The sequence below is a fragment of the Salvia hispanica genome, chromosome 3 (assembly GCF_029641045.1).
Source record: "Salvia hispanica isolate PSC_SH4W2 chromosome 3, Shi_PSC_v1, whole genome shotgun sequence".
Taxonomy (NCBI): Eukaryota; Viridiplantae; Streptophyta; class Magnoliopsida; order Lamiales; family Lamiaceae; genus Salvia; species Salvia hispanica.
This window is the reverse complement of record NC_142694.1, coordinates 1,514,009-1,528,456: the sequence shown is the minus strand read 5'-3', so window position 1 is coordinate 1,528,456 and position 14,448 is coordinate 1,514,009. Positions and strand designations below refer to the sequence as shown.

General features: G+C 31.6%; 2 protein-coding genes across 3 annotated transcripts; both read left to right on the top strand.

The window, feature by feature from the left end:
- The first annotated feature begins 6,546 nt into the window (after positions 1–6,546).
- LOC125212675 (putative late blight resistance protein homolog R1B-14) lies at positions 6,547–9,583 on the top strand. Of its 2 annotated transcripts, none has more exons than XM_048112906.2 (2): positions 6,547–9,200; positions 9,353–9,583. In XM_048112906.2, the coding sequence occupies exon 1, from the start codon at positions 6,674–6,676 to the stop codon at positions 9,197–9,199; it is 2,526 nt and encodes an 841-aa protein (XP_047968863.1). In that variant the 5' UTR covers positions 6,547–6,673; the 3' UTR covers position 9,200; positions 9,353–9,583. The 2 variants fall into 2 exon arrangements, with proteins under 2 accessions (XP_047968863.1, XP_047968862.1); XM_048112905.2 differs by having other exon boundaries at positions 9,307–9,583.
- A 2,481-nt stretch (positions 9,584–12,064) lies between these two features.
- Positions 12,065–13,032, top strand: LOC125213115 (disease resistance protein RPH8A-like). The gene is made up of 2 exons (XM_048113481.2): positions 12,065–12,529; positions 12,670–13,032. Exons 1-2 carry the CDS (start codon positions 12,158–12,160, stop codon positions 12,913–12,915), a joined length of 618 nt encoding a protein of 205 aa, XP_047969438.1. The 5' UTR covers positions 12,065–12,157; the 3' UTR covers positions 12,916–13,032.
- The last annotated feature ends 1,416 nt before the right edge of the window (positions 13,033–14,448 follow it).

Genomic DNA, 14,448 nt, shown 5'->3' with positions numbered 1-14,448 from the left:
TAGAATCACTGCATATAATTCTTTGCATATTCTTAAGCTAATTAACTTGTACTAATAATCTTTTATAAAAGGGTCTTTGAAAACTAATTAAGTTTTATAAAATGCCATTAAAGTGTCTCTTCTCAAGTGTGTCCAAGAGATCCAAAAGGTACGTGGCATTGGCGTCAAAGGTTAAGAATGATATGGTTAGTCAAGTTCATTTTAATCGCCTTTCATTAGGCAACTCATATTTATAATTACAAGATGTTTGTCTTAATTTGTTCTATCTTTAAAGGGTATTAGCATGAAGTGAGATGATTTAAATTTGATGATTTTCTAAATTCTAAATCAAGGTTTTCATCAGAAAGACAATGTTGTAATCTTTTTGGAACCTATACTGGAGAAGTATCATCCTTTGAATCCCGATTTATAATCCAGTATCTTCTCTCTCTTACTTATTTGTGTACTCCATATCTGTTGGGCCATCTCTTATTTTAAGTTGGGCAGATTTTATATTTAAGAGTGAACTACATAAATGGTACCTGATCTTTCACTTTCGCACGTAAACGGTACCTGATCTTTATTTTATATCGTTTTTGGTACCTATAAATCACATTTTTGGTACCTGATGCAATTTTCTTCCCAAAATACCCCTTAAACAAATATATTTTCACATTTATGTCATAAAGGGTATTTTGGGCATACAAAAAATTAGTACCAAAAGTGATATTATAATATCTTCTCTCATTCTCTTAATTCTTTATACTATTATTATTATTAATCAATATTAATATTATTATTTTGATGTTATAAATTAATAATTAATTCATTTTTAATATCATTCAATTATATTTAATTATTATTGTTATAATACTATGTACTAATAACAATTATTATTATTATTATTATTATTATTATTATTATTATTATTATTATTATTATTATACATTAAAAAATTTGTTAATAATCAATATAGCCTTAATAAAAATTTAACATTGTGAATTGTATTCATAATGATATAAAAAGTTGAATATTTTTAGTTAGGTGTTTCAACCTTAAAATGAGTATAAAATAATTTAATAAAAAATATTCAATTGATTTAATTACTTTAAATAATTAATTTAATTAGGTATTTTTTTTATTTATATTATTAATGTAATTAAATGTATGTATAAAACACTAAAAAAAAAGAAGAAAAAAGAAAAAAGAAGGATGGAGAAACATAAACTAAGGAGAAAAAAAGAAAAAAGATAGGAAGATACAATACAAAAAGAAAGAAGAAAATGAATAAAAAATAAAGAAGAAGAAATTAAAGAAGAAAAAGAGAAATGTGAAAGGAAGAAAAAATAATCACATATTTGGTACTATTTAATTGAAATTTCCAAAAATATCCTCCATGAAAAAAAATCACATATTTGGTACCTAGGGTTATTTTTGTCACTGGGTACCAAAAACGATATAAAATAAAGATCAGGTACCATTTACGTGCGAAAGTGAAAGATCAGGTACCGTTTATGTAATTCACTCTATATTTAAAAAGGATATAATTGGGCAGATTTTATATTTAAAAAGAATTTCAAAATTATGTTGGGCGAAATAGGAAATTTGTGATTGATATATTGGATGAGGGGTAATTGATATATACTACTTTAATTGTTAATCTAGCTTTATTTAGCTGATTAATTTCTGGTCAAATGGAATGAAATTGCAGTTGGGAGAAGAAAAAAGGGCAAATTGTCTTGCAAAGTTGAGCCTAAAGTGTTTAATGGCACAAAAATAGAAGTGACATGTATGGTAAGTAAATTTGGCTTAAATTCATTCCTAGTTGATAAATTTGTCTGGAATATTGGAATGGAATAATTCAATGATTGACTGTGAGTATCTAATTAATCATCTGATGTTCATATTTTTTCTTGGTGAACAAATCATATGTTTAACTTAGAGCTAGTTCATGATAATATGTGATGAAATATATTCAGAGTGACTATGATATAGTAGTATACATTTGAGAATTGTTGAGCCAAGATTTGAAAATAATTTTAAAGCGAAAATCTATGTTCACTAGCTGATGTTCCAAAAATTTCTTTTGACACTAAACTAACATGCCTTAGAAAATTCTCTACCAAATTCTAGTGTGTGAGTGCAGTCTTCACTTATCTTAGTGGACCGAGTGAAATGGGCTTGGGCCACGATGCATCAGAGTTGGCCCAACCAGCCAGCCCATCAACAACATCAACTGCAGCCCATTCACCTTCCAACAAGCCCCGACCCATATATATCAGCAACTGACAAATTGATAGAAAAATAATACTACTATCAAATACTCCCTCCGGCCCATTAAAAATGCAACATTTACTTTTCGGCACATGATTTTATATAGTGTTGTTTTGTGAGTTAACGGAGAGAGAGTAAAGTATGATAGAAGAAAAAGTAGAGAGAGTATTATTTCTATTTTTAGAAATGTTTTATTTTTAATTGGACAGACCAAAAAGAAAAACGTTTCATTTCTAATGGGACAGAGGAGTACTAGTATTAATTTACATTTACTCTGGCATAATAATATTATTAATAAACTACTCAAAATTATATTAAAATAAATAATTTTATGATAGTTTGAAGAACTTTAAGATATTAAATTATTAATTGAACCTTATATTTCACTAATAATCACCGGAAAGTGCACAAACTTAGCTCGTCAATTTAATGGATGAATCAGTTGGTATTAGGATTTTCCCACTTGTTCGTTAATAACAAGTTGCAGTCTTTTTTTATTTTGCCCATTTTTTCTGTCAATGTATGAGAATCCAATTCATCTTAATGCGTTACAATATCGATGCGCATGGCATAATTATAGAATTGTCCTCAAATATTGTGTTTATAAAAGTCTTCCATTTCTTATTCACTTAAATAGTATACTACATGTCTAGATCGGAATCATAATTTATTCAGAATTCTAACAAATTTACACAATATAAAAACTAATTACCATGTAAAGCGTTACAATATCGATGCGCATGGCATAATAATACAATTGTCCGCAAATATTGTGTTTACAAAAAGTCTTCCATTTCTTATTCACTTAAATAGTATACTACATGTCTAGATCGGAATCATAATTTATTCAGAATTCTAACAAATTTACACAATATAAAAACTAATTACCATGTAAAGCGTTACAATATCGATGCGCATGGCATAATAATACAATTGTCCTCAAATATTGTGTTTATAAAAGTCTTCCATTTCTTATTCACTTAAATAGTATACTACATGTCTAGATCGGAATCATAATTTATTCAGAATTCTAACAAATTCACACAATATAAAAACTAATTACCATGTAAAGCGTTACAATATCGATGCGCATGGCATAATAATACAATTGTCCGCAAATATTGTGTTTACAAAAAGTCTTCCATTTCTTATTCACTTAAATAGTATACTACATGTCTAGATCGGAATCATAATTTATTCAGAATTCTAACAAATTTACACAATATAAAAACTAATTACCATGTAAAGCGTTACAATATCGATGCGCTGCATAATAATACAATTGTCCGCAAATATTGTGTTTACAAAAAGTCTTCCATTTCTTATTCACTTAAATAGTATACTACATGTCTAGATCGGAATCATAATTTATTCAGAATTCTAACAAATTTACACAATATAAAAACTAATTACCATGTAAAGCGTTACAATATCGATGCGCATGGCATAATAATACAATTGTCCTCAAATATTGTGTTTATAAAAGTCTTCCATTTCTTATTCACTTAAATAGTATACTACATGTCTAGATCGGAATCATAATTTATTCAGAATTCTAACAAATTCACACAATATAAAAACTAATTACCATGTAAAGCGTTACAATATCGATGCGCATGGCATAATAATACAATTGTCCGCAAATATTGTGTTTACAAAAAGTCTTCCATTTCTTATTCACTTAAATAGTATACTACATGTCTAGATCGGAATCATAATTTATTCAGAATTCTAACAAATTTACACAATATAAAAACTAATTACCATGTAAAGCGTTACAATATCGATGCGCATGGCATAATAATACAATTGTCCGCAAATATTGTGTTTACAAAAAGTCTTCCATTTCTTATTCACTTAAATAGTATACTACATGTCTAGATCGGAATCATAATTTATTCAGAATTCTAACAAATTTACGCGATATAAAAACTAATCCAACCTATTAGTGGTCCCTAAAATCAGGGATTAGCACGTTCACAAAAAAGATAAAACCGAGAAAAATAAATTCTCTAAGTCAGGGATAATTACTACTACCCTCGAGTCAATGGAAGCTTAATTACGATTTTGACTAATTCTTAGCCACTTCATTACATTAATCTCATTAATACTGTATTGATATAGCAGTGTTTATGGGAGTGTTATATTGCTAACTACAATTCAATAATAGTCATTAGATGTTCAAATTAAAAGCCTAGATCATTAACCACAAAATGTCAATACGATCAACAAAAAACGTCAATAAGGCTATAGGATTAATTCCAATAAAAATCAATAGGGCTATTAATGTCAAGTTAGTTATAATTAACTTTTAAAAGGAATCCCAAAACTTTAAATTCATATAACATATATCAAATTAAAGATAATTTTATAAGGATTCCAACGATATACTACATGCATATGTTCCGACGTCAAAATTTGAAAACAAAAAATCTAGAATTTTCGTATTTTTCATACATAGGCTAATGTCAATACATCTAAGATAATATGTCAATATAAAGCATATACAATGTCAATCCTAAATTTGTATTGACATTCTCAAAGCATTGTGTTGATATTTTCGAAACACTATATTGACATTTTCATCCAAAACCCTAATTTAGCGTTTTTTTTAATTTTTTTCGATTTAATTAATAAAAACGAAAATTACACGTGGCAAATTGTAGACCACACGTTTTTTAAAATCATGTGGTCTTAAATTAGTTGTAGTTAACAATTAAATGATGAGTTAGCAATTGATCACTCCCCACCCTATATATATATATATATATATATATATATATATATATATATATATATATATATATTTTAAAATGAAATATTTTCTTTTTTGGCATATTCAATAACAAATGAAATATTTTCTAAAATAAAAATAACATCATCACTCTTTTTTTCTCTTCTTTTAGTAAATCATACTATAATAATAGGAGTACTACATAAAATCATATGCTGAAATCCAAATATTTTATATTTTATAGGACAGAATTTATTGTTATTCACTTAATTTATTACTTACTAGATAGGAATAATTATTTATTTAGTACTTTGATAAACAAATTGGAGAGATCCTAAAATTTGGGATTAGCACGTATCATACCGCGTTAATATTCAAATTTTACTCCAAATCATAAACAATGAAATAGAGAAACAAAACTATTACTTATTCTGAAGTCAACAGATGCTTAGTTACGACTGACTAATTCTTAACCACTACATCATTAAATACTGACGTATCATACCGCGTTAATATTCAAATTTTACTCCATCTTTGATATTCTCTAAAAATTTGCCACTTGTTTCCATTTTTTTCCGTTTCCAAAAATTTTCCGTCTCACTTAATTCCCGTTGGACATGATGCATGGAGTATAAAGATTAAAAGGATGTGGTAGGGTGAGCTTAACTATACGCTTATCATCCCACAACGCGGATGCTCTAACTCGACCTAAATCATGATACTCCATATGAATGCGTTGCAGGGGCGTTAAGGACCGGAACGTTACGTTACTAAGCAAAATGCTAAGTGTTGTCTAAAGTTTAGGTGTAACAATGGACGCGGTATATATGCACTCCCTCTGTCCCACTAAAAATGAAATTACTTTTTCTTTTCTCTTACTTTTCTCCCATGAAACGACACGGTATAAAATCTTATGTCAGAAATCAAATGTTTCATATTTCTCTAAACGGAGGGATTACTAAGCAGTAAGATAATACTAATGCTAGTATTTATTTAGTAATCTGACAAAGTACGTCTAGACTGAGTATTGTTATTAAACAAATCGCGCCTAATGATCCTAAATTTAGGGACTAGCATGTTCACAATCGATAAAATTGAATAACAAAACAATTATATTCAGAAGTCAACGGAGAAACAAAACAATTAAGATTAACTAATTCATAACCTCTACGTTTGTTAAGCAATAATAAGTCAGTCACGAGATATAGCCGAATACCAATATTAGCTTGACCTAATTCATTTATTAACAACATTATTTTAGTTCAGTTGCATAAGCAAATTTTCTAAATACATGTAGAAATTTATGGGGTATTGGTCTTAAAAATTATAAACTTTGGCCGATATTTGATATTTTGTACCAATTTTGAAATTAATTGCACTAAGTTATGAACTTAGATTTTGTAGTGAATTTCCCACCGCATCGTTTTTCCCAACTCATGAAAATTTTACATCTATTATGCCAGCACATATTCGTTTGAAAATTGGTCATATAGGGCAATCTTGAGTTTATTTAAATTGAACTTGTCACAGCTATACTGCAACCTAAAAAAACCCCAACACTTGTTATCATACTATAATCTTCCAAACTTTTTTGAGTCCTGCAATCATCAAGAACCCAACATTTCATATTCTTCTCTCCAAATTTGTTTACCAATTCATGAAAAACTGAAATTGTTTTTGTAAGAGATGGCATATGCTGTTGTGTGTTCACTAGTTCAAACCATAGATCAGATCCTACATCAATTTAAACATCCCTTTCCTGTTAATGGAAAGCATCACATTCGCGGTCTCCGAAAAAAGGCATGCCACATTCCAAAATTTCTTGAATGGTATAAGGAGAACGGCAGGGGCTTGGAAACCAGAATCCGGGATGCAGCTAATGAAGCAGAGGATGTTATCGAGCATTGGATGCACGAGCATATCCGATCAACTGCTGCTGGACTTGCCACCGATATCATATATGATTTTCGCGAGCTGGATTTGGCGACCTGTGAGATGTACTCCATTGCTGAAGAGATGGATGACGTGATCAACCAATACGAAGAAGCGAGGCTGCTGTCATCTCCAACGCCCACACCAGCTGTCGATAGGAATAAGATGCTTCTCGAGTCATCTCCAACACCCACGCCAGCTGCTCTTGGTCTGGAGGAGCAGGTCGACAAATTAAGAGATATGCTCTTCGAACGCCCTTGGATTGAATATATCATCGGAATCACGGGGATGGGTGGTATTGGAAAGACAACTCTTGCCAGAGCTGTTTTTGAAGATGACCAAGTTGTCAACCACTTTCCTGTTCGTGCCTGGATCACTCTGTCCCCGAATTATCAAATCCAGAATGTGTATGCAGAGCTCTTATTTTCCTTGGAGAAACAAGTCGAAACGGGACTTTTGGATGATTGTGTCACCACGGAAGACAAATTACGCAAAATCTGCACTTCGATCAAGTGCCTGATTGTGGTGGATGATCTATGGAGTGAGAAAGCTTGGCACGAGATACGCACCGTATGCAACAAGAAAGATATGCGTAAAAGGAGTTGGATTATGTTTACCTCAAGGGATGACCGTGTGGTTGATAATTCCTATTTTTCCACTTATGTTCAAAAGATGGGTCTCATGGATGAGCATTTAAGTTGGTGTCTGCTGAAGCAAAAGGTGTTTGGAAGCGAAGAATGTCCATCTGAGTTGGAGAAGATCGGAAAGGATATTGCAAAAGCCTGTAAGGGGATTCCCCTTGCAATCGTTATAGCTGCTCGTATAGTGTCTCAAACAAATCAGACTCAGTCCTCTTGGAAGGAAGTTGCACAAAACATACGTCGACTTATCGTGGAAGATGCGCATTTTCAACATACAATGTATTTGAGTTATAACTACTTGCCTCATTCTTCAAGGGCTTGTTTCTTACACATGTGTGGCTTCCCTGACGAGTATGAAAGTCGAGTCTCTGTGCTTGTCAAGTTATGGGTGGCTGAAGGATTTGCTCATGATCAAAGAGCCGCGGAAGAATATGTCACTGAGATCGTGAGAAGAAATCTGGCTTCCACCACAGCCATCAAGTCCAATGGTGAAATCAAAAGTTGCATTGTCCATGATTTGGTACGTGACTTGTACAAAATAAAGGCGATAGATGAGAATTATGAGCGACGGTTCAGTATTTCTCATCTTGATATAAGGGAGATTGCAAGAGCCTACGCCTCAACCCTGCGTACCATTATAAGTTTCCAGCCCACTGAAAGCTCATTAAGCGGTCTGCGCAAGTTCAAATTGCTGAGGGTGTTGGATGTGGTGGATACAGACGCCTACTCGCTCCCTGCTTCAGTGTTCGAGCTGTTTCACTTGAGGTACCTTGCTTTCGGATGTCCAATGGAGGTTCCATCAGCCATATCTAGACTTGAGAATCTTCGATCTTTGATCATCCGTCCCAGCAGAAAAAGATCAAGGAAATACATATACAACTCAATGGATGAGGCATATCTGCCGTTAGAGATATGGATGATGCCACTTCTGACGCATCTCGTCTCCCTTATTGATCCTGTGCCAAATCCAGAGGGTGCGGTTTCTACTCTGATGGAGCTTCACACACTATGTGTGGTGAAGAAGCTGATATGCACTAAAAAGATGATGAAATTGATTTGGAATGTGAAAAAGCTGGCAGTCACTTATTTTGGAGACAAATATCAGGAAGACTATCAGCTTCAGAATCTTGTTTTTCTGTCTCAACTTGAGAAGCTGACACTAGTTGTGACAAATGGATCTCTTCTTCAGCAAAAAGCTAAGCCTGTTTTCCCGGAGAGACTGAAAAAGTTAACCTTGAGTGGTTGGCGATTTCCTTGGAAAGATATGAAAGCTATTGCAGCTCTGCCCGAACTTGAAGTGCTCAAACTGAGAGACCATGCCTTTGAAGGCGATACATGGGACACTAGTGAGTACAGTGATGAAGTAGGACAGTTTCGTCATCTGGAATATTTGATGATTGAGGAATCTGATATCAAAAACTGGGTTATTAAAAAAGATCACTTCCAATTACTGGAGCGAGTAGTGCTCAAAGGTTGTGGTAAGCTGAATCAGATTCCAAAAAAATTTGGATACGAAGGCCGACCTAGTATAATTGAGGTTGATCGTGCTAACCTAATGCTTCTCAAGTGTGTCCGAGAGATCAAGCAGAAACGTAGGGAAAACTGCTATACCAGTAACATTGAAGTTCGAGAATTATAAGGTTAGCCACTTAAAGTTTTTTTAGATGACTTTTATTAGGCTTCTCATATAAAGATTAGTATTTATAATTTCAGGATGATTGCCTTTTAATTTATTCTATCTTTCAGGATTATTAGCAATAACTGAGATGAGTTGGCTTTGACAATATTTCAGATCCCAAATCAAAGTTTTCATAAAGACAAGGTTGCAAGGGTCCGAACCTACACTTCTGGAAAAACCATCTTTGTGGAGAATATTATTAGTAGAACACAATATGTATTTATTGATTGTTGGGCCACATCTTATTTTAAAGTGGGGATAATTTTAAGAACAAAATGGATATGTTTGTGTCTCTTGTTTATTTTAAACTGTTGGAGCCTTTTTAATTAAAGAAGGACTTGTTTTTAATTCACAAGTACTATGAAATCAAGTGGAGTAGGGATTTAATAGATTAATTCTCCTTATTATTAAACTTTCGAATCTAATTAAATAATGGAGGTGATTTTGAGGCATACTGTTTCTCTGTAATAAATCATAATACCTTTTATCTTTGTTTGCTATATTTTTGTTTTGTATTGTGACTAATTTACCATAAATTAAATGGATATATATCTAATTAAGGAAATTAAATCAAATTAAATATATTAATCTAAATTCATACTCTCTCCATCCCAAAAAATAAATAAACTTGAATATGACAAGAGTTTTAATACACAATTGGTAAAGTACGATTAAGATTAAAAAAAGTAAGAAATAGAAAGAAAAAATGTAGTGAAAGTAGTGTTAGTAGATTCTGGGGTCTACATTATTAGTGAGACGTTATTAGTTAAAAAATTTTCATATTTAAACTTTGTCTAATTTTGAGAGACAACAGTCTATTTCTAAGGGGCGGAGAGAGTAGAATTAAATCATGCATCAAAATTGTAAATGGATTTCCAAAAGTTTTCATATGTATATATCCATTTGTTCCATTAAAATATGTGCACTTTCCATTTCCGTTCTCTCCGCATATAATCTATGTTAGAGGTGCTCACAGTTCAGGAACCGCCGGTTATAGTTCAGAACCACGGGTTTCACTTTTGGAAATTGTTGAACCGGAACTGAACTGCGAGATGTTTCGCGGTTACGATTTCGGTTTGAAAATTTTTGAACCTGAACCGAACCACGGTTCAAAAATCAACAGTTTCGGTTCGGAACCATAACCGTAACCGGCGGTTACGATTTCGGTTTTAACCGCCAGTTCGATAAACCTTGAGCATGTCTAATCTACGTATCTAACAGTATAAAATGTACTATCGATGCACATAATGATAGAAATGTCCTCAAATTTAATGTTTATAAAAATATTTTCCATTATTTCTTATTCTAAATTTCTAGATCGAATCTTTATTTTATATTGTAATCTGACAAAGTTTACATGGTAACTGACCATATGAGATTTAATCCAACTTCTTGTTAAACAAATCAGAATTGTCCCTAAAATTTGGTCTTAGCACGTTCGCAAAAGATAGAATGAAGAAAAACAAATTAACCACTATACTGATCGATCAAAGTCAAAGGATGCTTAATTACGACTAATTCATAATAGGCCGCTACATTAATGGTTGTTCACATGACATTTTTTTATTTGATTAGGTATCTTATAGGGAGTAGCATTTAATATATATCTAATACAAAAACTTGGTTGTTCACATGTCATATTCATTGCATCGAGTTAATTAATTACATTTATATTTACACTGATTAATTAACCAAGACAAAAACTTGCATGTTGTCGCGCGACTCTTTTGTGACATTTTATGTGTCCTATAACTATGTGGTGATATAGATATTTTAACAATTCCAATTCCAAATCATGCTAGCGGGTGTTTACCTACTGTGACACTTTATATAGCAGTACTTACTCTGTCCACTTTTTAAAAAGCTATTTTATCATATTTACTTTATTTCACTTTTAATATACAGATCTCACATTCCACCAACTTTTTATATTCAAAATTTAATATAAAATTAATATTTTAAATGATTCCCACATTCCACTCACTTGCTCCCTTAAATTTTTTTCGCAAAGTTAAATTATTTCTTAAAATCAGTCGAGTCAAAAGAAAGGGCATTTTAAATGGTGGACGGAAGGAATATATTTTAACACTTCCAAATTTATCTATGCTAACAGTTTTTTTACCTAATGCGACACATGAAATGTCACATTAGGAAACTATGACCGAATAGTTATGTAATCGTCATGTGGTATATTATGAACGACATCACCATTGTATTATGCAAATAAACAAATATCAACTTGCAACTGAATATTGTTGGTAATTAAGTTATTCATCACTATACTCCCTTTGTCCACAATTTAAAATTTACTCCATATACTTATTTTTTCATTTCTAGTAAGCACATCTTTTATTTTACAAACTTTTTTAACTCACTATTCGATATAAAATTTACACCGACTCACATTTGATCACTTATTTCCACTCAGTTTTCTTTACAAAATTAAACAATTTCTTAAAATACCGAACAAGTCAAATTGGATCTTTGAACCATTAGTAATACCATGCCCTATTATTTATACTCCCTCCGTCCAAACTTAAGAGTCTTGTTTTGCCATTTTCGTTCGTCCCAATATAAGAGTCTTATTTTACTTTCACCATAATTGGTAAATAGGCTTCCATCAACTTATTCCATTCATATTTTATTATAAAAGCAATATATATAACTGGGATTCATATTTCACTAACTTATTCAACTCACTTTTTTTACATTTCTTAAAATTCATGCCCTAACTAATTAGGACTCTTAAACTGAGACGGAGTGAGTAGCAGAATCCAATGAATAAAATTCTAATCCTTTGGAAAAGAAAAGGAGAGAGCAATTATACCTTACTAGTATTTAGAAGTTGTACATCGATACAACATGGTCGTATGAAATATATACACACTTCCTAGATAATTTTGCAGGTAGAGAGAGAAGATGACTCGAGTTCGGAAACTGGACATTGAACATATGGAGAAAAACTCCGATGTCAAAAAGATGATGGCGACCTTATCCGATCTGGAGAATCTCGATTTCCTCATCTTAAGAGGGTTTCGTTTCAGAAGCATGCCTTCGCTGGATGGGTTCGGCATCCTGCACAATCTCACAAGGCTCAAATTGGAAGGCCTCCTCACCAGGTTACCCGATGCCAATAGTTTCCCTCCAAATATTTCTAATCTCACCCTGTTCAACACGTGTCTCGACGAAGACCCCATGCCCGTGCTCGAGAAGCTTCCCAACCTAGTCCACCTCAAACTGCGGAATGCATACACTGGTCTGGAGATGGTGATCTCGCCCGAGGGTTTACAGGTGCTCAAGTTTTTTTTTTTTTTTTTTTAATCTTACCAACTAAGTTGCGCTTCATAATCTCACAGGCGCTCAATTTTTTTATCTTTTTTTTAATTTTGTTATTTGTCTTACCAACTGAGTTGCGTTTCATAATCTTACAGGTGCTCAAGTTCTTCTACATCGGAGAGTTGTGGCATCTCAGAGATATCAAAGTTGGGGAAGGTGCGATGCCGATGCTCAAGGTACTGGAAATCAGCCATTGCCCGTATTTGGAGAAGCTTCCGAAAGAGGTGTTTACTAAGCTGTCGGAGTTGAGGATGTTGACTTCCAAAAGCATAGCCACAAAGGTACACAGAGATGAGAAGGTCACAATCTCCAAATTACGCCATGTGGATATCAAACCATAGAATTGAAGACATTGTGTTTTTCTGTCTTGCCATTTCAATGTACTCGTCGTTACTGTTGTTTTCCTGCTTTCGAGTCGAAAATAAATGCTAATTTGATCCGGTATCGTTTCATTCCTACATTCGTTCCATTCTCAACTAATTTCATTTATGTTTACTAATTATCATCTAATTTCATTATGTGAACTAATCATTCATGTTGAGCAATAGTATTAGATACAAAAGTGTTTCATTTTGATATAATTGTATACACAAAAATATATAGGTGGGGATAATTTTATCATTTTAAAAAAACTTCTGAAAATAAAAGTTTTACCTGATTAATACTATAGTTTTGGTTATGCATATTTACCCCCTTAGGATAATGAACGGACAAATATGGTAATTGGTAGCGATGAAATAGAGATAGTACAATAAATTCCAATTTCAAAAGGTAAAAAACATGTTAAATTTCCTTTCTATGTTCACATATCCATCTTTTACGTTAATCTCTTATTTTGTTTTATTTTATGCAAGATTGGATAATTATCGCTCATAACTAATTTCAAACAGTTACAAATTTTAATGACTTATAATTTATTATTTATTTTCAAAAATTATTTTATTTTCTCTTTTATATTGAGATATTTTTTTATTAATTTTACATAATGTGTTTCGAATATATTTTTAAAATCATAATAATCGGATTATATTTTTATCTTTCCATGTTAATACTAATGGTTCCTTTCTATATATTCTTTCTTATTGGTTAATGCACGATTCTTTTGTATTTATATTTATCTGATTATTATTTATTTTCTACACATTATTATTTTTGGATTTTGATCTATTATTTGATTATTTATATATTGATTTTTATTTTAATATATAAATTAAAATATGCATCATTAATATACTTTTTAGAGTTATTAATCATGATCTGTGAAACAATTATTTTTTATTTTACTTTATAACCATAACTAAAAATGGCTTTCATATGGAGTATATTTTACCATTAATAGCAAATTGTAAATTCATAGTATACAAATGGGAGACTAAAATTATTGTCACATTGATTGTATTAAGAGTATGTAGTAAAGGCAAATTAGTCATGAAATAATCTGATTGAATTTCTACAAAACCGGTCCAATTCATTTCAAAATAAAATAACATTGTACTGTATGTTTATGAAATTGATACATTACCAACTAAAGTACCCAAAGACTTTACTAGCCTTTAAATAATAATATATTCACTCCATCCCTCAAAAATATAAACTAATATTTCATTTTTAGTCGTCTTTAAAAAATAGTATGAAATTTCTTATTTTAGAAACTTTTTTTTTCTATAATGAGACGAGACTCATTCTACAATAACAATACTATAATTTTTTTTCTTTATATCTCTTTCTTATTTTATCAATTATACATTAAAACTCGTCCAAAACAAATATTCAAACGGAGCCTGGAGGGAGTAAAATTTGACCTGATAAACTCGGCCAAATGTACCTACAAAACTAATTCATTATGTTCGGTCCAACTACTAATTTAAAACGCT